The following is a 19,932-nucleotide window of genomic DNA, read 5'->3' as shown; positions in this document are numbered from 1 at the left end:
AGGTGACACTTGCCAGATGTGAACAGGGCCCGGGACCCCATCAACCCAGAGAGGCCTCTGCAGGGAGGCGGCCTTCTCTGTAATCCGCTGCCACTGGGGGAGGTACCAGCCTCAGCACCCCAGGTAACAGGACAGGCTGAGCTCCACAGGGTGGGCGGGACTGGTGCAGGCGGGGATGCGTGGTGCGGGGATGGGCCTACGCCCAAGGCCAGAGGGGCCCCGGGCTGAAAGAGGTGCCCAGGGGCCCCAGCCAGAGCCCCGACAGCTGGCCGTCGGGGGAGGCTGTGCCCAGCACACCCGGCCCTCGGCCTCTGCTTCGGGGACAGGTTTGACTTCTTTACCGTGGCCCAAGTTTCCCGTCACCCCGGGGCCTGCTGGGCCTTTCAGGATCAAACTCATACAGTGCAAACGGGGCCTCGCTTCCCCTCCCAGGGTCGCCAGGCTTGGAGATGGAACAGTGGTAGGGCTTGGGCTGGGGGCGGGGGGGTTCCCAGTCCCCAGTGGGAAGTGACCAGAGGCCCCAGAGGCAGGGCAGCACCGAGGCTCTTGCCCCCTGCCCCCATCCAGGCTGCTGCGGCGGGACTTTCTGGGACTGGAGAAAGGACCAGCCACGCAGGGGCCTCTGGCCGCCCGCCCCCGCTCACCCTGCTGTGGCAGCGCCCAGGCCTGTCCTAGTCAGTGCCTCTTACATAAGCAGCCCTGTGGGGGGCTCAGCGGCCGCTGGGCTCAGCTGCCCTGTCCTGCCCCCAGCATCACGAGCCTCCAGTGGGCTGTCCTTGTGCCCTGGGTGGAGGCCAAGCCAGGCCCATAAATAGGGGTCTCCCCGGTGGCCTCCGCGCCTCCTGCCTGCCTCTCTGCCTGCGCTGCCTGCTCGGCTCTGGGAGAATGGCCGCTCTGAACATTCTGTGGACAGGGCTGGCCCTGCTGGGGATCCTGGGGGTCCTGCAGATTCCAACCCAGGCCCAGGCCGCCCTGCAGCCCAACTTCCAAGAGGACAAGGTGAGGGGCTCCTTGCCGGGTCCCCAAGGCGGGACAGGGCCGTGTAGGGAGCAGGGTGCTCCCTGGGGCCCAATTTTCTCCCTGGGAAGGGGGTGCTGAAGGGAAGGAGGGCTGGACCGGCAGGAGGAGGCTGACCACGAGAGGCCTTCCTGGGCAATTCGCCAACCAAGATCTGGGTACATTACCCCCGACTGGCAGGGAAGAACCTGTGTCCACGAGCGCCCACACGGCACATGCAGACACGCGGATCACCTGCGTGCCCGTCAGCCCTGACCCAACACGGTTAGCCCAACGAGCTCACGATGCCCAGGGAAAACAGGCACACCTTCCACACCTGGGTCCTAGGACACAACTCCGTGGGCGAGCGCGAAGATGGGGATGCTGCACAGGGCGGCGCCAGGGGATGGCCACAGCAACCGAGTGCGCGCGCGTTCGCGACCCTCCCCCCACTCCCCGCGCGCGCGCGCGCGCGCACACACACACACACACACACACAGCTGGCGGCGCGCTCCCCCTCGGGAGCTGTGGGAACAGTCGGAGTGGGTCTCGCAGCCCCGCGCCCTGCTCCGACCCCTCCAGGGACGGCCTCGGCGCCCTCTGGCGCCAGCTCCACGGCCAGGCAAGGCCGGACCCAGTGGAGGGGGAGGGGCCGGGCTAGAGAGGAGGGGGAGGGGGAAGGGCGGGGGAGGGGCGGGGAGGGGAAGGATGGGGGAGAGTGGGGGAGGGGAGGGGAGGGGGAGGAGCGGGGCGGCCACCATGGCGCGTCCGGGAGGGTCCCGGCTGACCAGGGTGGGGGCCGTTCGCCGCAGTTCCTGGGGCTCTGGTTCACCTCGGGCCTCGCCTCCAACTCGAGCTGGTTCCTGGAGAAGAAGAAGGTGCTGTCCATGTGCAAGTCGGTGGTGGCCCCCGCGGCAGACGGTGGCCTCAATCTCACGTCTACCTTCCTCAGGTGGGCGGCGGGGCGGGCTTCTGGGGCCGAGAGCTCCCTGCCCATGGTCGCGGTCTAGGGACAGCCCCCACCCCTGCCTGACCCCTGACCCGCGGGTGACCTGCCCACAGGAAAGACCAGTGTGAGACCCGGACTCTGCTGCTGCGTCCTGCAGGCCCCCCAGGCTGCTACAGCTATACCAGCCCCCGTGAGTGGGGCCCCTCGCCAGACCCCAGGGTCAACTCAGGAGTGACACCTGCTGGTCGGGGACTCTGGGTGACACCCTGCCCTGCAGGACATGGAGGGGGGCGGTGATGGCTGCTCTGCCAGGGTCGGCCTGGATCTGCCCCGGGATGGAATCTCCCCAGCTGTCTGCTGCCCCGTCCCGCTGCCCCCAAGGCTTCCCCCACACCTTCCGCAGCTCTCCGCCCCAGGACCTCGGGCCTCCTCACTCCCGGCCCGGGAACGACCTCCCCACTGCGAATCTCTCCTCCTCCCGAGAGGAGTTTGGCTGCAGAGTTTGTGGCTGTCCCATGAACTCCCGATTTTCTGAGCCTGTGTGTTTGCTGGGCCCCCAGGACTTCTGGTCTGGGGCCGCTGGGCTGTGCTGGCAGGAAGCAGCGGGCTGGGGAGGGGCAGGGAAGGCAGCTGGACAGAGCGTGGGGCATCAGGGCCCCTCCCACGCCGGCCCACAGAGGCGCCCTCCCCAGGGGTCCCCGACCCACCGCGGTTGTCTCCTGGGCCCCCAGACTGGAGCGGCAACCACGAGGTGTCGGTGGTGGAGACAGACTACGAGGCCTATGCCCTGCTCTACACCGAGAGCTTCCGAGGCCCCGGCCAGGACTTCCGCATGGCCACGCTCTACAGTACGTGCCCCACGCCAGCTCCCGCCGCCCGGCCTGAGGCCCGGCCCACGGGGCAGCTTGGGGACTCCCCAAGCCTGGGGGTGGGGGCCGAGCGAGGTCTCCCGGATGGAGGCCAGCGGCTTCTCCTTCTGCCCCAGGCCGCACCCAGGCCCCCAAAGCTGAGATCAAGGAGAAATTCGCCACCTTCGCCAAGGCCCAGGGCTTCACAGAGGATAGCATTGTCTTCCTGCCGCAGACTGGTGAGGGGCCGCTAATCTGACGGGAGGGATTAAGGTCAGGTTACAGGCAGACACACGGTCTCCTGATTCGGGGGTGGCTGAGGCCTGGGGTTCATCCGGCCGACCGCCCGCTGACCGGTACACGGCCTCCAGAGTGTGGGCGGTCTGTCCTCCACACCGTGACCTTGGCCTGAAACACCCCCTCCCCGTGTTCACCACGCACCCACTGTGTGCCAGGCCCCGAGTCGGCCCCCAGGATACGTAGGCCCCCAGCCCGGTGGGGGGCAAGCCCTAGGGGTGGGTGTGCCCGTGGGGACACAGGGACAAGCGCCCTGGGCTCAGCACGGGCTCCCCGAAGTCTCAGCGCCCACGGCCTCCCTGGGGCAGGCAGCCTGCTCTGGGCCCCCGGAGGGACGAGACCCCCTCCTTGTTTGGAGGAGCGGGGCCAGGGAGCGGGGTGGTGTGCTGCAGTCAGCAGTTTGAGGGTCAACCGAGACGCTCTCCAGGGCCGCGGGGTTAGCGACAGGTGGGGCGGGGCAGGTGGCCCGGCCTGGGGCGCTGACCGCCGTCCCGGGCTTTTCTTGGCAGACAAGTGCATGGAGGAGAACACGTAGGTGAGTGGGGTGCTGGGGGCCGCCTTCACCCAGCGGTGCCCGCCCATGCGTTCCTTCACTCACTTGGTCGCTCAGTGCACGCTCCCCACAGCCCCACCCACCATGCAAGGCTCGTCCAGGCCCCTGGGGCTGCTCCGAGGAGGAGGGGGCTCCACCGGGGTTCCGCGAGGTCGCTGGGGTAGGAGGGGCTGGCGGCTGGAACAGGAACCGGGAGGGGAGGGGAGAGCAGGGCGGGGAGGCCCCCATCAGGGGGTGGGGCCCTGGGACGGCCATTCCCCCGTGGCCTGCAGCCAGCAGGGGCCTGGGGCCCGGGGCCCGGACTGCGGTGCTGCCCGCCACACCGACAGGTCCTGCTCTCTTGGCCAGGTGACCCCAGCCCTCAGGACCTGGCCATGCTGCCCTGCTCAGCCTTTTCCTTCAACACCCCCAAGACCCCAGCCCCGGCTCCTGCGCCACCGGCCCTGCCCCTTGGGCTTTATCCCAGCTCTGAGAATAAACTCCGGAAGCAAGTCAGCAGCCTGGCCTCTGTCTGTCTGTCCTGCAGTCGTTGCCCCCCTGGGCCTGGCTTTGGCAGGCCCCCGGGACCTGACCGCCGCCCTCTTAGGTCTCCCTACCCCCCCTGTAAAATCTTGGAGGCTGGCTCTGCATGACACCCCCAAGGGGTGAGCAAGGGCCCGCTAGCCAGGCGCCTGGTGGAGTGGAAGACACGGCTGGGTCAGAAGCCAGGACAGCTTAGGGGAAGCGCCGACGCGTCCCCCACCCACTCCACTCGGGGCCCTGATCTCACCACAGCCCCTCAAGGCCCAGCGGCAGCTGAGCCGGTCCTGGTCAGGTGCCCACAGCCTGCCCGCTGCCCCCCGTCCGGGAAAGGCCTGAGGCCCAGGGCAGTTTTTGAAGGCGTGGGATTAGTGCACTCAGGCTGGGCAGAGATACGGGTTTGCGGGGACCAAGACGAAGGTGGCCGGAGTGTCCGTGCCCCCCTGGACTGGGACAGACTGACTGAGTGGGCTGGAGACAGGCCACCCTCCCATCTCCCATGGCTACCTGAGAGTCTCCAGTCGCCTGGCCTCTGGCCTGGGCCTCAAGGGCACGGCCCTGCCCGTTCGCCAGGCCTCTGGCACCAAAGCTGAGCCAGAGACCCGAAGCACGGTCTCCCCTCCCCGCGGTCCCTCACCGTCTGCTAGCCCCCGGATTCCTGACCGGCGTGGCCATTCTCAGGCCCCTGTCCTGGGCCCTCCTGGCTCACAATGTGCAGTGCCCACTGCAGCCCACCAGACCCCACCCAGGCAGACGTCAGCCAGGCCCCGCCCAGGCACCGAGGGTGTGAGGCTCAGAGGTGAGGGTGGACTTCTGGGACGCTTCCTGGAGGAGGGGGCCTGAGGCTGGGCCTCGGCCAAGGGCTGGGGGCCCCGTCCCAGAGCGCCTGCCGGGCCTTCGCCTCCCCTTGCTTCGGGCATACGGCCCCTCCCCAGGAGGAAACACCTGTGCTGGCCGGGGGTGGCTGGGGGCCACTGGGCCAAGGTGCTCCAGGGTGCACCTCGATCGTGAGCCCATCACAGTGGGCTCTGTCCCAGCATGCCAGCGCCCCAGGGTGTCTTGAGGGCCTAAAGGCACAGTGGGAGGGGCCACCTCAACTCTCCTACCCGGCCCCTGAGCCCGTGCAGTCGACGAGAGACACCCTCCACCACGCTGCAGGTGCTGCTCGTTGGCTGGACCCTCGCGCTGCTCGCGGCATCCCCAGCGGGCCCAGGTCCCCACCCAGGCCAACTCTGACACCAGCCAGGTGTGTCCAGACTTCCCTAGGCCAGACCTGCTCCTCACAGACAGCCTCCTTCTGGCTGCGTTCTACCCAGAGAGGCTGGAGGGCTGGGGTAGCCCAGCCCAGCCCTGCCCATACCCTCTCTGGCCCAAGCTTAGCTCATGTCTGGGGACAGGGGACAGAGCTCGCGTCCGTCTGCTCGTCCAGCTTGGGGTGGGTGTGCTGCGGAGGACAGCAGACCCCTCAGCCCCGCCTCTGGGCTGTGCTCACTGCCACTCCCCAGGCCTCAGACCGGATGAGTGGCAGCTGCCCCGCCCCCCGATTCCAGGTCAGGGAGGCTGTGGCACAGGGGCTGCCCCCCAGCTCTCCCTGTCCCCTCCCTGCAGTTCCAGGGCATCTGGTGCACGGCTGGGGCGGTGTCAGATGACCAGGGCTTCCTGGACTCCAAGGACAGCATGAAGATGCCCGCAGTCTTGGTGATCCCTTTGGCCAACGGCGACCTGGGCCTCAAGTTTGGGTACCCCGCTTTTAAGGGATCCCAGGAGCCCCACCTCGGACTGGCCGTAGGCCCGGCCGGTGTGAGGTCAGACGTGAGCCAGCAGGAGCCAGAGGTGTCCCTGACCCGTCAGGGAGCCAGAGCCAGGCCCGACCCTGACCCTGCGCGAGGCTGCGGGGGCCGTTAAAGCAGCAGCTGCAGCTCGCCTGCTCCCCGAGGGGCCCGCCTGAGGCCTGGGCATGGAGGAGCAGCGTCCTTGTGCGTGCGTGCGTGCGCCTGTGCGTGCGTGCGCGTGGGTGTGTGCTGTGTGCGTGCGCGTGGGTGGGTGTGTGCGTGTGTGCTTGCGAGTGTGTGCTGTGTGTGCGTGTGGGTGTGCGCGTGCGTGCGCTGCGTGTGTGCACGCGTGCACGCACGTGTGTGGGTGTGCACGTGCGTGTGTGTCTGGAGGGGAAACCGGAAGGCCCCACAGACCCCGCAACCCCAGGCTGTGTCCCCCTGCCCCCCACGGTGTCTCCTGACCTGTAAGTGAATTATAAAGCACCTGTGTGATTAAGCATCGATGTGACGGCGGGGACAGGTGGGCCCTGGGACAGGCTGGACACCATCGCCCACGCGCGGCCGTCGGCAGCACCTAAGTGGCAGCCGTTTGTGTCACGGTCGGGCAGCGTCCTCAGGGGCTGGGGGCTGGCCCGGACCCTCCCCGCTCAGGGGGCCCAGTGGGGCCGCAGCGGCCTGGCCGGGGCTACTGTGCAGGCTGCTGGGGTCCTCCTCCCCAGGCCCGATGGCGGGTGCCAGAAGACGGACGTGACCCTCACCAAGGATGCCGTGGACGGGCGGCTCAGCAGCGCGGGTGAGGTGGGCAGTGCCGGGAGAGAGACAGAGGGTGGCAGCGGCAGGGCTGGCTCGGCCAGGGCCGTGCGGAGGGGACGGGGCGTCCTGAGCCGGCGCCCAGCTCAGCAGGCTCTCGCTTCCCCAGCCATGGCCCAGACCAACATCCGGGTGGCTTTCGCCGACTGCAAGCACTTCACCGTGTTGTACTCCAAGACGCAGAAGCGGGACGTTAGGAACGTCTGGCTGCGGCCCTACAGTGGGTGATGGGTGGTGGGTGACCCAGCTAGAGGGGCAGCACTCCTGACGCGTCCCTCAGCCCATCACGGCCTTCTCTGGGGGCCACATGCAAGGTTTGGTCTGTAGTGCCCACGTGCCCTTCGCAGCAAGCTCTGACTCGGTGGCAGGTGGAACCACCATCTCCCAGTGTCTCCTTGGGGTCCCTCCCCACCCCCTGCTCCCCACTTCCCCCTCCCCCTCCCAGCCCTGCCTCTCTGCTCACTGGCCCTCCCTGCTCTCAGCCCGGGCCCCAGAGCCATTTCCTGAAGATGCCCAGAAGATGCAGCAGCTGGTACCCCAAGTGGGCTTGAACCGCAGCCAGGGCGCCCTGCTGCCCAAGTCAGGTGAGCGCTGTCCCCGTGCCGGCTCAGGGCTGCAGGAGCTGAAAGACCCTAGACCCTGATGGTGGGGGGCGGGTCGGGGGGAGCCAGGGCCCAAGCCTCACTCCACTGGCCCCGGACCCAGAACAGGAGGACCAGGGGATGGTGGGCGGTGCCCTGGCCGGTGCCCCTCGGGGGGGGTCACAGGCCAGGAGGCTTGGCTACTCTGGGGAGGGTGCAGCGCCTCCAGCCCAGGGAGGGGGCACTGGGTGTCTCCTCGGGCCCTGCTCTCTTCCACAGACCAGTGTGCTGGCGCCCTCGCCTAGGTGAGTGCATGGGGCTGGCCCGGACCCAGTGCCCTGCTGACCCAGGGAGGCCCCTCCTGGCCAGAGGGCTGCACTCTGGGGGTCCTCCGTCCTGGGGCAGCGGCGGGGAGGGACAGAGTGGGGCCCCGGGGCGGGCCCAGGGAGGGCAGGAGGAGGTGAGAGGATGCCGCCCCTCCCCACAGCTGCTGCCCGGTTGGTTTGCAGTCAGGGACCCAGCCCAGGGGTTGGAGAAGAGGCCCGTGATGCTGGGGCTCAGGGTACCCAGCCCTCCTCAAAGAGCGGCGGCCTCCCTCCACCCCCAGGCCCCAGCACCATAAACTGTCTCGAAAAGCCAGCGCTGTGCTTTTCTTGGGTGGGGGCAGGAATAGGGGGTTGGGCAGAGGAACCGTGTGGACCGGGGCAGGGGCACTCTGGGTCCCCCTGAGGCCTGGGACCCGCCCGGAGAGGGACAGTGCGGGGCTCAGCTCCAACCCTGCAGGGAGGCCCCTCCATGGCCGGTTCTGGGGACCCAGAGGGACTGGAGCGGGACCCCTCACCACCCAGGCAGGCGTTAGGCCTGGGAGGGGCCGAGGCTTGGCCCCACGGGTGGTAGGATCCTCCATCGGTCAGACAGGGCATCACAGTGGCTTCCCTGGGTCCCCCACTGACCCCGGGCGCCAGGCCAGGGGTGCTGCCCTCGCAGTTGCCCGACCCACACCCAGCACGTGCCTGGGCTCCACAGGCCCTGGGGTCCTCCCAAACCGCAGCCCGAGGGGGTCTGCGCCGCTCCCCCCCCCAGGCGGCCTTCCAGCACCCCTTCTCCCTCGACCCCCGCCCTCAAGGCAGAGCTCTGTCCTGCCGTGTGTTTCTGAGGGAAACAGCGCGGTCCTTCAAGGACTGGTCCTGAAGGATTTGAGGGTAAAATGGCACAGTACCTGTCACGTAACTAGTTCAGAAGAAAATCGTACCAGCTGTAAATATGTCAAAATGTTGATGGTGGTTGCATCTGGGTGACGGTCTGTTATACTATCATTTCTGCTCTTCACTCGGTTAGACAGTTTTCCTGAGAAACACAGCCCTGTCCTACCCGACGGCGAGGTCACTGGGATAAAGAGCCCCGCATCCCAGGGACCGCAGACAGCCCCTCCACACCTGCACCCAACACCTGGAGGCCCCGCCGCCGCCCCTGCCGCCTGGCCGACCTGCCGGCCTCTGGCCCTCTGCAGACACTACAAGGGCAGGGTCTCCCCCCTCCCCCCAGCCTGACACCAGTCCCACTATGTGGGAGCAGGTGGGAAGGCCCAGAGATCCAGCACCTCCCAGCCAAGATGCCACCTGCCAACCAGCAGAGGCGCCCGCAGAGACACTGGTGATGAACTCGCAGTCAACTTGCTTTTCTTTTCTGCCCCTGGCAGCGCCGTGTGGCTGGTGGGATCTCTCTTCCCCAACCAGGGATAAAAGCCGGGGCCCCCGGCAGAGCAAGTGCTGAGTCCTAAGCACTGGACCGCCAGGAAATTCCCAGCTGATCTATTGATCAACTGATCTATCGGTTGTCATTCAGCTTCCACGTGGAACAAGAGAAGACGTGGTGGAAATCGCCCAGGAGCAGGGATTTAAGGCGGGGCGGGGTGGGGGGAAGAGTCTCCAGCAGGCTCTCGGTCCCTTCCTTCCCCACTAACTCAACCCTCCCATGTCCCCTGGGAAGGATCTGGAGTGAGGAGATGCAGTTTTCCCTTCACGGCCCATTGGGGGGCAGCCCCCCAGGGCCCCTCTGGACCCAGGAAGGGTCATGCCCCTGGCGGCTGCGGATCAGCCCAGTCCTGCATTCCCAGCTCCGGCCACACGGGGGCGGACTTCAGCCAGTTCTCCACCCGGAAGCCCAGGGCTGCGTGTGTAAGATCTGTCGGCTGGCACCCTCCTCTGCTCGCAACTACTCCAGTGGGTCCCATCTCACTGAGAGTAAAGGCCAAAGTCCTTAGGTGGCCAACAAAGGCCCCCCGATCGGCCTTCTTCTGACCCCACCAGTATGACTGCAAAGAGCCGGGTCACTGGAAAAAAGATTGTCCCAAACCTCGGTGCTTCGGGTGCCTTCAGCCCTCGGACCAGCCTTTCCAACGCCCTCCTGACCTCCAGAGACGGGGTCCGAGGAACCACGGGGGCTCTTCCCAAACCTCCCTCTTTTTTTTTTTTTCTTAAACTGTGTCTTTTCTTTCTTTCCAACCCTCCCTCTCAGTCAGCTGAGGTTGGTTACTGATTATTTACATGGACGAGAGGAAGAGACAAGTTTTGTTTGAGCTAAACTGAGGACTGCAGAGCAGAGACCCAGATTCAAGAAGCACTTGACTTGCGTTCCCCAGGCTACACAATGGGGGAGGCCTATACAAGCAAAAACTGCAAAGTTACGTAAATTGTCAAGAATTAGAACAGGAGCTGGCAATAAGGAAGGTGCTTATAGAGCAAGAATTGGTTGGGCTCCAAAATGCATAGTTACCAGGAGAGATCTTGAGATTAGAAGGTTGCTGGTGGCAGCAACTAGCAGATGCTATTTTGAGAACAGTTGGTCATGACCTTGAGTCTGATACAGCTCAGAAAATTCAAGTCCCCAGTGATGCAGGAACTGTCTGAAACCACATCCGCGATGGCCACCCGGCTCCAATTCGGATGCCTGAACCACAGTTTAATATCTTGTCAGAACAACAAACATCAAACGTGACAAGGGTACATTTCTTCAAGTTTTCAAAACAGATTAGCAGGTACACAGCAAGTCAGCATGACCTTGGCGTCTGGGAAGGGAATCTCATCTTCGAAGGAATACTGGCATTGGTGTTGCTGGGGAGGGGGCAGCACGCAGCATTTATCCCTGTATTCAAAGTGGACATTCTAAACAATCAGGTAATGCATTTTTCTCCTCCTCCTCCTTATTTTTTAATGGTTAAAGCAGATATACAGTTTACGTTTGACGGGCCATAAGACAGACTGTTCTAATTAGCATAAAGTTCAAGCCAAAGTATGTCTAATCCAGAATAACTTCCCCATACCTTAATATGTGCAAATTTCTTTCATCAGCTGTGTCTTCCCGAAGTGCTTGTTTAATTCTTTCTGTGTTGAGTGTGCTCTTGCTCTTTTCGCTGTTCTAAGACACAAACTTTAGATGGGAAATTCCTGAGAGATCTCCCTCCTACCCCTCCTTGTTACGTGAATGTGATCGCAGTAGGCTTCTCATATGTGCACTCTCCCTTCCACATGGGACAGGACACCCAGGACAGGTCCTTCCTGGCATCAAGGGACGAAAGTTGCTGAATCTGTAAAAAACCTGACCGTTGACCAGCAATGCTTTTAGCGAAAGCATGTAAAGATGAATAAACAGAAACCTTATTTAAAATAGTCAGGAGGCCACAAGGGGGAGACCTCACCCCATACTGTGCAGCCTCAATTGCAGACCAACAGGAACGTTACTAGTTACTACCCAGCAGGAGGAAGATTTTTCTTCCCACCCAGCAACGGCCCAGCCAGTGAGAGACCAGCACAGTTCAGCCAATGAAAAGCCACCACACTTCCAACTCCCAGTTTCCTCCAATGGACTCTTCTGTTTAGAACACCCCACCCCATTCCCCCTTCTCCTCTATAAAAGAGTTTCCTGTCTTTTGTTCTTCGGATTTGCCTGTGGTTTCCCCTAGATTGTATGCACTCAATTGTGATTCTTTGCTCTTCCCAAATAAACCCACACTGCTGGCAAAATAACTGGCTATTTTATCGTTTTAGGTCAACACACATGAGATAACACAAGTCCAGGGATTAAGGACCTGATACCTTTAGAGGTCATTATTCAGCCTACCACATTCTACCTAGAGACAACTTCCTAGAGCCTGAGCACTGTGCCTGGAGGGACTAATGTTTAAGGCTGTCCCGGGGGCTGGTGACTCCGCACTCACATCTCTGGGCCTGATCCTCTAGAGTCTTGTGTACACAGCAGCTTTCATTCATCTCCATCAGACATACAGCCACATCAAGAGCTCATAAGACGAAGGAGAGGCGCCCATGTCCTCTCCAGTCCTGCCTTAGCCCAGTCGTCTTGGAAAGAGCACTTTTTTTTTTTTTTTGGCTGCGTCAGGTCTTAGTCGCAGCACGCGGATTTTTCTTTGCAGCGCGTGGGCTTCTCTCTAGCTGTGGCGTGCAGGTTTTCTCTCTCTAGTTGTGGCGCATGGGCTTAGCTGACCCTCAGCATGTGGGATCTTAGTTCCCCAACCAGGGATCGAACCCGCGTCCCCTGCATTGGAAGGCGGATTCTTTACCACTGGACCACTGGGGAAGTCCTGGGAAGGGCATTTCTACTCTTCCTAAATGCAGGGGTCACCATGATCTCTCCCCTCCTCCCCTGCACCTCTCTCCAACTCCACTCTGAGCCCCTGGCACAGCTCTGTCCTGAGGAACTCAGCAGCCCTCTAGTCTCCCTGGCCCCCTCACCTCCACTCCCACAGCCCTTCATCCCCTCACCTCATGGCATTCAACATGGGCTTTATACACATAAATCAGAAGTACCACTCCCCAGCCCACCCCCGCTTAAACCCTCCAAAGACTCCCCACTCTGCATTCACTCACTTACATATTTATTGAATATCTCTACGTGCCAGCCACTGTTTAGACACTGAGGATACAGCGGCAGATAAAACAGAATGTCCTGCCCTTGTGAACCTCATGGGGAAAATTGGCAATAAACAGGATAAATAGCTATATTAGTCACCTACTGCTGAAGACCAGATTACCCTGAAACTCAGTGGCTTTAAACAACAGCGTGTATTGTCTCCCAGTTTCTGAGGGTCAAGAATCCGGTCCTGGGTGCTCTGGACCCTCGGCGCAAAATCTCTCGAGAGGCTGCAGTCGAGCCACTGGCTGGGGCTGTGTTCTCATCAGAAGGCTCAGCTGGGAAAGGGTCTGTGTCTCAGCTCCCTCACTGGTTGTTGGCCAGGCCTTGGTCCTTTGCCACGGGACTCCTCATGTCATGGTGAGCAATTCCAGAGAAAGAAAGAAGTGACAGCCCATCACTTCTGCCACATTCTATTGGCTAGAAGCCAGTTACTCAATCCAGCCCACACTCAGGGGAGGGCTACACAAAGGTGCAAACGCAGGAGGCACGTGGTTGGGGGCCATCGTAGAGGCTGCTGTCACAACACGTTAATCAGAATGTACTCCATGTAGTGACAAGCTGGAAAACAGATGAAAGAGGAGAGAGAACATGAGATGTTGGGCCGGGTGCTGAAACTGGATATAAAACAATAGGGAAGGCCTCACCGAGAAGGTGACTTTTGAGTGAACACCTGAAGGGAGTGAGTAACTCTGGGGAAAGGGGGTGCCGGGCAGAGACAACCGCGAATGCAGAGGTCCTGAGGCAGGAGCCTCATGGGAAGGGGCTTGTCGCGTGAGGGTTGTCCAATAGGAGGAAGCAGGCGACGAGGCAGGCCTGGCTGCAGCCATACTTGAAGTGCGTCAGCACAGCCTACAAACCCACCTGCCGCCCTCGTACGCCTCGCTGCGGGCACCCTGGCCTCTAGCAAAGCCCTGAGCACAGCTGCTCTGTGTCCACTATGGGGCTTCCGCAGAGGCTGCCCCCTCTGCCTGGTACCCTCTTTCCTGGCGCGCTCCACCTCTCTCTTCTTCCAGGTCACAGGCACTTGGCACGACCTGAGGATTGCATGTTTCGTTTGTTTATCTGTCCATCCCATGAGCTCTCACAAGCTCCAGGAGATCAGAGACCTTGTCTCTTGATCAAGGTGTGCCCAAGGCCCGGGACAACACGAGGCAAAGAACAGGTGCTGGGTAAACATTGTGGAATGCATGAACGAGTGGCGGAAGCCTGTTGCACCGGTTACCGTACTTTATTCACTTTCGTATTTTGACTTGTTTCAGTTGACAATAGGAAGCTGGGTGCGAGGGGGAGGCCGCAGCAATCAGCGAGGGGGTCAAAGCAGTCTGAGGCCAGAGCAGTGGCCGGCGCGGCCTGCGCCCAGTCAGGGTTTGCGCGAAGGGGGGGAACCCCGGACTCAGCGGGGACAGAGCAGGGGGTAAGGCTCAAAGAGACCCCGAAGTGTGCGCGGGCTCCCGAGTCCCGGAGCGCGCTGCACAGCCCTTGTCCCGTAAAACAGCTCTCAGGACACGCCGGCCCAGCCCGGGAGCCCCGCCCTGCGCACGAAGCTCCGCCCCCACCGGTGCAAGCACCGTCCCGTGACTAAGCCCCGCCCAGCGAGCCCCGCCCCGCGCAGGCCCCTTGGGCACCGCTCGGCACTGCCCCCCCCACCCCCAGCCCGCCCACTGGCACGGGCCCCGTCCCCGCTCCGGAAGCCTTCCGCCCGCGCAGGCGCCCTAGGTCCCGAGGTGGCCCTAGGTCCCGAGGCGGCCCTGGATCCGCCCGGTCCCTCCGCCTGCCGAGGTGCCATGGTTCCGCCGCCGCTGTCGCCGCCGCTCTGCACGCTGCCGCCCGGCCCCGGACCCCCGCGCTTCGTGTGTTACTGCGAGGGGGAGGGCAGTGGGACGTGGGAACGCGGCGGCTTCAACCTCTAGTGAGTAGCGGGGTCCGCAGGGCTGCGGGCAGCTCTGCGGGCGGTCCTGCCTGACAGCCCCTCCCCTGCAGTGTGACGGACGCCGCGGAGCTTTGGAGCACCTGCTTCACGCCGGACAGCCTGGCGGCCCTCGTGGGTAACAGGGCTCCTGGGCGGCCGGCAGCCTCCAGCACCCCACGCCCGCAGCGCGGACCACGTGTGGGATCGAAGGGGGCGGCCTGGGATTCCCCGGAAGGGTCAAGACACCCTTCCCACGGCTCTGTAGCTGTAGTCCTAAGATTGGTCCCGGGCGGCTCTGGGTCGGGCAGTTTTGGGGTGTCCCCAGTATTCCTAGGGTGTCAGGCACCTGGTGACCAGTCCCTGTGCCCTGTAGAAAGCCCGTTTTGGCCTGAGTGCGGCTGAAGACATCACCCCCCGCTTCAGGTGAGCCCCTGAGCGGGGGGCGGGGGGGGCAGGTGGGATGGGGAGCGAGCGGCGAGTGGGTCTGGTCACAGCGCTCAGCCCGCCTCCTTTCCCAGGGCAGCCTGCGAGCAGCAAGCTGTGACTCTCACCCTGCAGGAGGACAGAGCATCCCTGACCCTTTCAGGGGGGCCCTCTGCGCTGGAATTTGAGCTCTCCAAGGTGCCGGGCCCAGAGGCAGCCTCCAGGTTGCAGGCACTGACACTGGGCCTGGCAGAGCGCGTGTGCAGCTTGGAGCAGCGGCTGGCAGGTAGGGTGGGGGGTAGGCATCTCACACTCTCACTGGGGTCCCCCTCCTGGGGCCTCCATTCCTGCTTTCTCCCCAGCTGCTGCAGAGGAGACGGCCAGCAGCCCCAGGAAGAGCTCCCGGCAGGTGGGCCCTCCGCTCTTCTTACCAGGTAAGGCCTGTCACCTGTGACTTGGGTTGGGTGACTCAGTTTCCCCAGAGAGAGGATCTGTCTGTGTGGAGAAGGGGTTGTGGCCCTGGCATCCTGCTAGATTCAAGAGCCCCCCTCCCTCATTCTCTTTTCCCCAGACCCGGATCCTCAGAGAGCTGGCCCTGGACCTGGGGTCAAGAGGCGGTGTCCGGGAGAGTCTCTCATCAACCCTGGCTTCAAGAGGTGCCCACCCACTCCCCCTCCCTCCTGTGCCCAGGGTCCATCCCTGGACCCTGCCCGCCCGTCCACACCCCCATGGTGTCATTCCCTCTTCTCTCCCAGCAAGAAACCAGCTGGTGGTGTAGACTTCGACGACCCCTGAAGGTGCAGCAAAAAGTGTGACCGTCGGGAGGCTGCTTGCCAGGGGAGGGGCAGCCCCTGGGACCCTCCCACTGGCACCTGCCCATCCCGCTGCCAGGCAGGAACAGGCCTGCTCCTCCAGCCCCTTCCCCATCAAATAAACATCTTCATCTGGCGGAGGTCACAGAGGTCAGGGCCAGGCTCTGGTTCCTGGGGGCTGGCTCCAGGAGAGGGTTCGGGGATTGCCAGGCCTGCGGTCTGGGCGTGGGGCCGCGTCAGGCTCTGCGCTCCATGGTGGAGCTGCCCGGCTCTCCCCACCTGCCCAGCTGTCCCTGCCTGGCCAGCCCAGGAGCCAAGAAGGTTGTGTGAGGTGGGGCTGGGGCTCTGAGAGGCTAGAACTCTGCTCTTGTCCCTCCGGGCACACGCCTCCCTGATGCAAACCCCACGAGATGACCAGGGAGATGGGGGTGGCCTGCCTGCCACCTGGGGCAGAGCTGAGGAATATGGGCCCGCCCTCCGGCCTGGAGACCCCAGTTGCCCAGACGGGGCTCTGTTCCCCACCCTCCCCAGCCATCCTGCCGCCCCACCCTGGCCTGACTGGTTTGGGAGCCCAATCCAGTCCCGCCATCCCTGAGGAGTGGGGGTATGGACCGCACGCCGCCCACTGGGTTCTTTGCCGGTCCTTCCTGGCTGTCATCTGGAGCTGAGCGTCTCACGGTGGGAGTTTGGGGGTGGCAGAAATTGCGGGGCTTCTGGTCCTCGTATGTCCGTACCCGCTCACTGAGGCAGAGATGCCTTTCTGGGGCTGCAGAGGAGCGGGCGGGTGGCGGGGAAGGCGGGCGCGCTAGCGGGGGCGCACGGCGGGCCGGTAGGTCGCCAGGATCTCGGCGCCGTGTGGACACGTGTAGTTGAACTCTTTCTCCTGCAGGGCGTTGTCCGGGTAGCGGCGGACGCCGCGCAACTCAGAGGGGATGGGCGCCTGGCGGAAGTGCGCGCACACCGTCTGCGGGCGAGGGGCGCGGTCGGGGTCTCCTCGAGGGTCCGCCCCGCCCCGCTTTGCCCCCCCCCCCCGGCCCGGCGCTCCCGTTCACGGTGTGCAGCTTGGGCAGCAGCCCGCAATCGACCAGCGTGAGCTGGTCGCCGTCCACAAACCGGTGGCGTGACTCGCGCAGCTGCGGCTCCCGCGCCAGCTCGTGCTCCAGGGGCGCGCGCAGGTAGCTGTCCAGCTTGGCGAGGGCGCACAGCAGATGCTGGTACAGGGCTGGGGGCGGGGAGCGCGGTGAGGAGCCGGCCGGGGGCGCCACTTCCCCCAGCCTCGCCGTGTCTCCGGACCCTCCTCATCATTGTCCAGCGCGGGCACCGGGTTCTTGATGAAGGCGGAGAATTTGTGAAAGACGTCATTGCCCGCCGCGGTGGACTCCTTGTATCTGGGCGCTAGGCTGGGGAATCTGAGGGTGGAGGGGTTTTGGGTCAGACCCTTGCTGCCCCTTGCGGGGCCCCGGGCTCTGTCCTGGGGGTGTCCTGCCTGAGGGCCCCATCTTGCCCCTCCCACCGCACCGGGCCCTCATTCTGGGGGGCCCAGCGTCTCCTCCAGAAACTCCTCAATCTGCAGCGTGTCCGTTTTGGCGTCGCCGTCATACAGCAGGACGGGCAGCTGTGAACCCGGGGCAAAGTCTTTCAGCACATCTGGGGACCTGTGGGCACAAGGCAGGGTGCCAGCGGCTGGCACAAGGAGGGCCAGAGCCAGCAAGGGGTTCCCAGGGCAGGGGCTCACCTGCGGGGTCCACGGTGGCGAGTGTGAAGGACACGCCTTGAGAAGCAGGATCGTGGGGCCTCTGACAAGAAGGGCGGTGACCCACGCTCTCGCTGTCCTCGCTTGCCTGGATGGGAGGCGTAGAGGGGCGTCGGAGCAGGGAGCACACCCAGGAGCCCCGCGGCCTCCCACTGCCAAGAGGTTGGAGCAAGGCTAGGGCTCCAACTCAGTTGGGCATGGCCTGGACAAGCGGCCGCGAGGGCCCTTCACTCGGTCCCTGGGAGGCGGGGAGGGCTGCAGCGCTGCTGAGAGCCTGGAGGCTGGGCCAGGGCACCGGGGTGAGGGGTGCAGAGGCGGGAGCCTGGCTCTGGAGCTTGGTCCCTCGGCCCTTATCTTCAGAGCATGGGCTGAGGCCAGGCCCCTGGGCACCAGGGCCTGCAGGCTGGTCGCAAGGGTGGGGTGGGACAAGTGAGCTGTTTCCGGAGTGATTCACTTTGCTGCACCGGGTACCTCGCTGCCCCGGGCTTCAAGGGTGGGAGGAGGCCAGGCCCTGGCGGCCCCTCACTGGGGTCGGCAGATCTAGGCACGGAGGCTGCCTGGCACAGCCCCTCTTCTGCTGCATTGACCCCAGCCTCCACCGGGCCTCGGCACTGCTCCCTGCCTGCTACGTGCCCGCCCCCCAGGGGCTTTTCCTTCAGGAGGGCTGGGCTGTGCCCGGGAGTCAAGGCTGGGAGTCAGGGTGAGGCCACCCCAAGCCCTTTGGGAATGGTTCACCGGCGCTACCCCCCTCGCCGCCCCCACCTACGCAGCCTCCAAGGACAGCCGGAGCCTAGCGCAGGGCAAGGGGTGCGGACCGTGCCGCAGAGACCCACCCTTCAGCCCTCCCCAGACCTTCCTGCAGCCCGGCCAGCCCGGCACCTTGACAAACAGCCGGGCTTGGCGGTCTCAGCCATGGTGGGGAGCTTCGAGCGGCGGCAGGGCCTGGGCGAGGACGTGCGGAGCTCCCTTTAAGGGTCCCCGAGCGCCCCGCCCTCCCCGGCCCGGGAGCCCGCCCTGTGGAGTCACCTAGGTGCCGCACAGGCAGCCAGGGCTCAGTGCCGGCGTGAAGGTGTGACCGTGGAGAACTGAGTGCTGGGAGCTGGACCGGGGGCGCCACGGCTTGGGGGGCGGAGTGGTGGAGGAGGCCAGTGCACTGGCAGTCGGGGTGCCGACCTGGGAGGGGGCAGCTCTGGAGCAGGGCCGCCCCCACCGTGAGCCCAACAGCCCTCCCTGCAGTGGACACCCCCCACCCCCCCCACTCCCCCCACCCCCCCCCCCACCCCCCGCCTGTGAGGGTTCCCAGCCCAGAAAGCCGAGGAGCGGGAGGGAGATGAAGAGCCCGGCCACAGCCTGTTTCGGCCACAGCCTGTTTCCGCATCTGCCGACCAGGGCACTACAGGAGTGATAAATTCTTGGGAGGGGCGCCCCCCTCCCACGTACTGATCTCCGTTAGATACAGCCCCCCCACCCCCACCCAGGGCAGGGCCCACATTCCAAACGTGCCCGAGGGGGACGGGCCGGGCTCAGGTGTCTTTACCCGGCCGACCCCACACCCCTGCCGCTCCGTTGTGGGCTCAGGGCGGGTTTCTCCCTGCTCTTAACCTTTAAAAGAGAGAACGTTTGGGGTTAGAAGCCACAATCTTTTGAGCCATGGGGACCTCGCCCCCCCCACCCCCGCTCCACCTCCCCACCCTGGACTGGAAGGAGGCCAGAGGAGGCTGGGAGAGTGGGCAGCCTCACAGGTGTGCGCCTGCCGGCCCGCCCCGATAAGGGCCACTCACCGGACTCCCCACACTGGGGCCCAGCGCCTGGGGGGGGAGGGGGGCTTAGGGAGGAGCCATCGTGGGGCAGCGCCACCTGGTGGCAGCAGTGGGATATGCACGGCGCCTTCCACTCCAAGCCCAGGGCCTCGTTCCCCCGTCAAGGCTCCCAGCCCGACAGACCCTCTCCGGAAGCAACAGTGGTCAGCGCTCCTGGCAGAGGCCCCCTGAGCCTGGGGCTGACCTCGACATACTGTAGAGTTGGGGCCTGGGCCTCCGGACCACCTGCCACCACCATGGGGCTGCCCTCAACAACTGGGGGGTCTCCTGGCTCCCTTCCTGCTTCCCTGCCACCCTGGAGAAGGGCCGAGGCCCCTCCACACCTGCGCCTGTTCGCCAGACGTCCTGTGTGTAAAGGCAGCCTTATGCGTCCGTTAGAAAAATGGTGGCATGGACAAATGAACACGCGGTGCAGAAAAAAGGAAATAAAACACCAACAGAACACATGACTGTGTTCCGTTGTACACGTATTCCAAGAACAAATGAGACCGACATGCATACGGTTTGTGGTTACAACGGGCAGAAATGTGGCAACCACGTTCTTGGCAAGCGTGGGGGAAACACACTCTGGGGGCGTCCCTGGTAAACACCTGCCACCGAGTCGTCCCCATAAGTACACGAGGGACAAACGGGTGTGCAGTCCCCCGGGGTGTGGCAGAGTCCCGGTGCGTCCACAGGGGCGGACGGAGGAGGTGGGTCTCACTAGCCTGAGATTTACTAGTGTTACAGGCTGAACTGTGTCCCCTCCAAATTCAGATGAAGTCCTCCTCCCCAAGCCCCCACCCCTCAGAACGTGACCATATCTGGAGAGGGGGTCTTCACAGAAGTAATCAAGTTAAGATGAGGTCATTACGATGGGCCCTAACCCAACATGGCTGTGTCCTTATAAAAACGGGAGGGACTTCCCTGGTGGTCCAGTGGTTAAGAATCTGCCTTCCAAAGGAGGGGACCTGGGTTC

At 64.1% G+C, this 19,932-nt stretch overlaps 3 protein-coding genes across 7 annotated transcripts; 2 read left to right on the top strand and 1 right to left on the bottom strand.

The window, feature by feature from the left end:
• The first annotated feature begins 821 nt into the window (after positions 1 to 821).
• On the top strand, positions 822 to 4,135 carry PTGDS (prostaglandin D2 synthase). Its single transcript, XM_082656984.1, has 7 exons — positions 822 to 999; positions 1,809 to 1,948; positions 2,059 to 2,135; positions 2,677 to 2,793; positions 2,931 to 3,032; positions 3,600 to 3,625; positions 3,992 to 4,135. Exons 1-6 carry the CDS (start codon positions 886 to 888, stop codon positions 3,623 to 3,625), a joined length of 576 nt encoding a protein of 191 aa, XP_082513110.1. The 5' UTR covers positions 822 to 885; the 3' UTR covers positions 3,992 to 4,135.
• A 9,839-nt stretch (positions 4,136 to 13,974) lies between these two features.
• On the top strand, positions 13,975 to 15,541 carry PAXX (PAXX non-homologous end joining factor). 5 transcript variants are annotated; one of them, XM_082657438.1, is made up of 7 exons: positions 13,975 to 14,166; positions 14,238 to 14,298; positions 14,540 to 14,589; positions 14,685 to 14,787; positions 14,952 to 15,023; positions 15,161 to 15,245; positions 15,349 to 15,541. In XM_082657438.1, exons 1-7 carry the CDS (start codon positions 14,042 to 14,044, stop codon positions 15,402 to 15,404), a joined length of 552 nt encoding a protein of 183 aa, XP_082513564.1. In that variant the 5' UTR covers positions 13,975 to 14,041; the 3' UTR covers positions 15,405 to 15,541. The 5 variants fall into 5 exon arrangements, with proteins under 5 accessions (XP_082513564.1, XP_082513562.1, XP_082513566.1 ...); XM_082657436.1 differs by having other exon boundaries at positions 14,685 to 14,875; positions 15,345 to 15,520; XM_082657440.1 differs by having other exon boundaries at positions 15,345 to 15,500.
• A 483-nt stretch (positions 15,542 to 16,024) lies between these two features.
• Positions 16,025 to 18,068, bottom strand: CLIC3 (chloride intracellular channel 3; the record flags this gene model as incomplete). Its single annotated transcript, XM_082656791.1, is given in 8 exon segments — positions 16,025 to 16,365; positions 16,454 to 16,623; positions 16,695 to 16,810; positions 16,931 to 17,056; positions 17,137 to 17,143; positions 17,146 to 17,242; positions 18,034 to 18,050; positions 18,053 to 18,068. Coding segments are annotated over 8 exon segments (708 nt in total). The 3' UTR covers positions 16,025 to 16,206.
• Between the last annotated feature and the right edge of the window lie 1,864 nt (positions 18,069 to 19,932).

Source organism: Grampus griseus, assembly GCF_964374135.1.
Source record: "Grampus griseus genome assembly, chromosome: 6".
Classification (NCBI taxonomy): Eukaryota; Metazoa; Chordata; class Mammalia; order Artiodactyla; family Delphinidae; genus Grampus; species Grampus griseus.
The sequence above is the reverse complement of the archived record's forward strand: the minus strand, read 5'-3'. Positions and strand labels throughout refer to the sequence as shown.

Coding starts and splice junctions, on each gene's coding strand:
- PTGDS (XM_082656984.1), top strand. CDS start 886: ATGGCCGCTCTGAACATTCTGTGGACAGGGCTGGCCCTGCTGGGGATC. Junction 1,949..2,058: donor CTCACGTCTACCTTCCTCAG/GTGGGCGGCGGG, acceptor ACCTGCCCACAG/GAAAGACCAGTGTGAGACCC. Junction 2,136..2,676: donor CTACAGCTATACCAGCCCCC/GTGAGTGGGGCC, acceptor CTGGGCCCCCAG/ACTGGAGCGGCAACCACGAG.
- PAXX (XM_082657436.1), top strand. CDS start 14,042: ATGGTTCCGCCGCCGCTGTCGCCGCCGCTCTGCACGCTGCCGCCCGGC. Junction 14,167..14,237: donor CGCGGCGGCTTCAACCTCTA/GTGAGTAGCGGG, acceptor CCTCCCCTGCAG/TGTGACGGACGCCGCGGAGC. Junction 14,590..14,684: donor GACATCACCCCCCGCTTCAG/GTGAGCCCCTGA, acceptor CTCCTTTCCCAG/GGCAGCCTGCGAGCAGCAAG.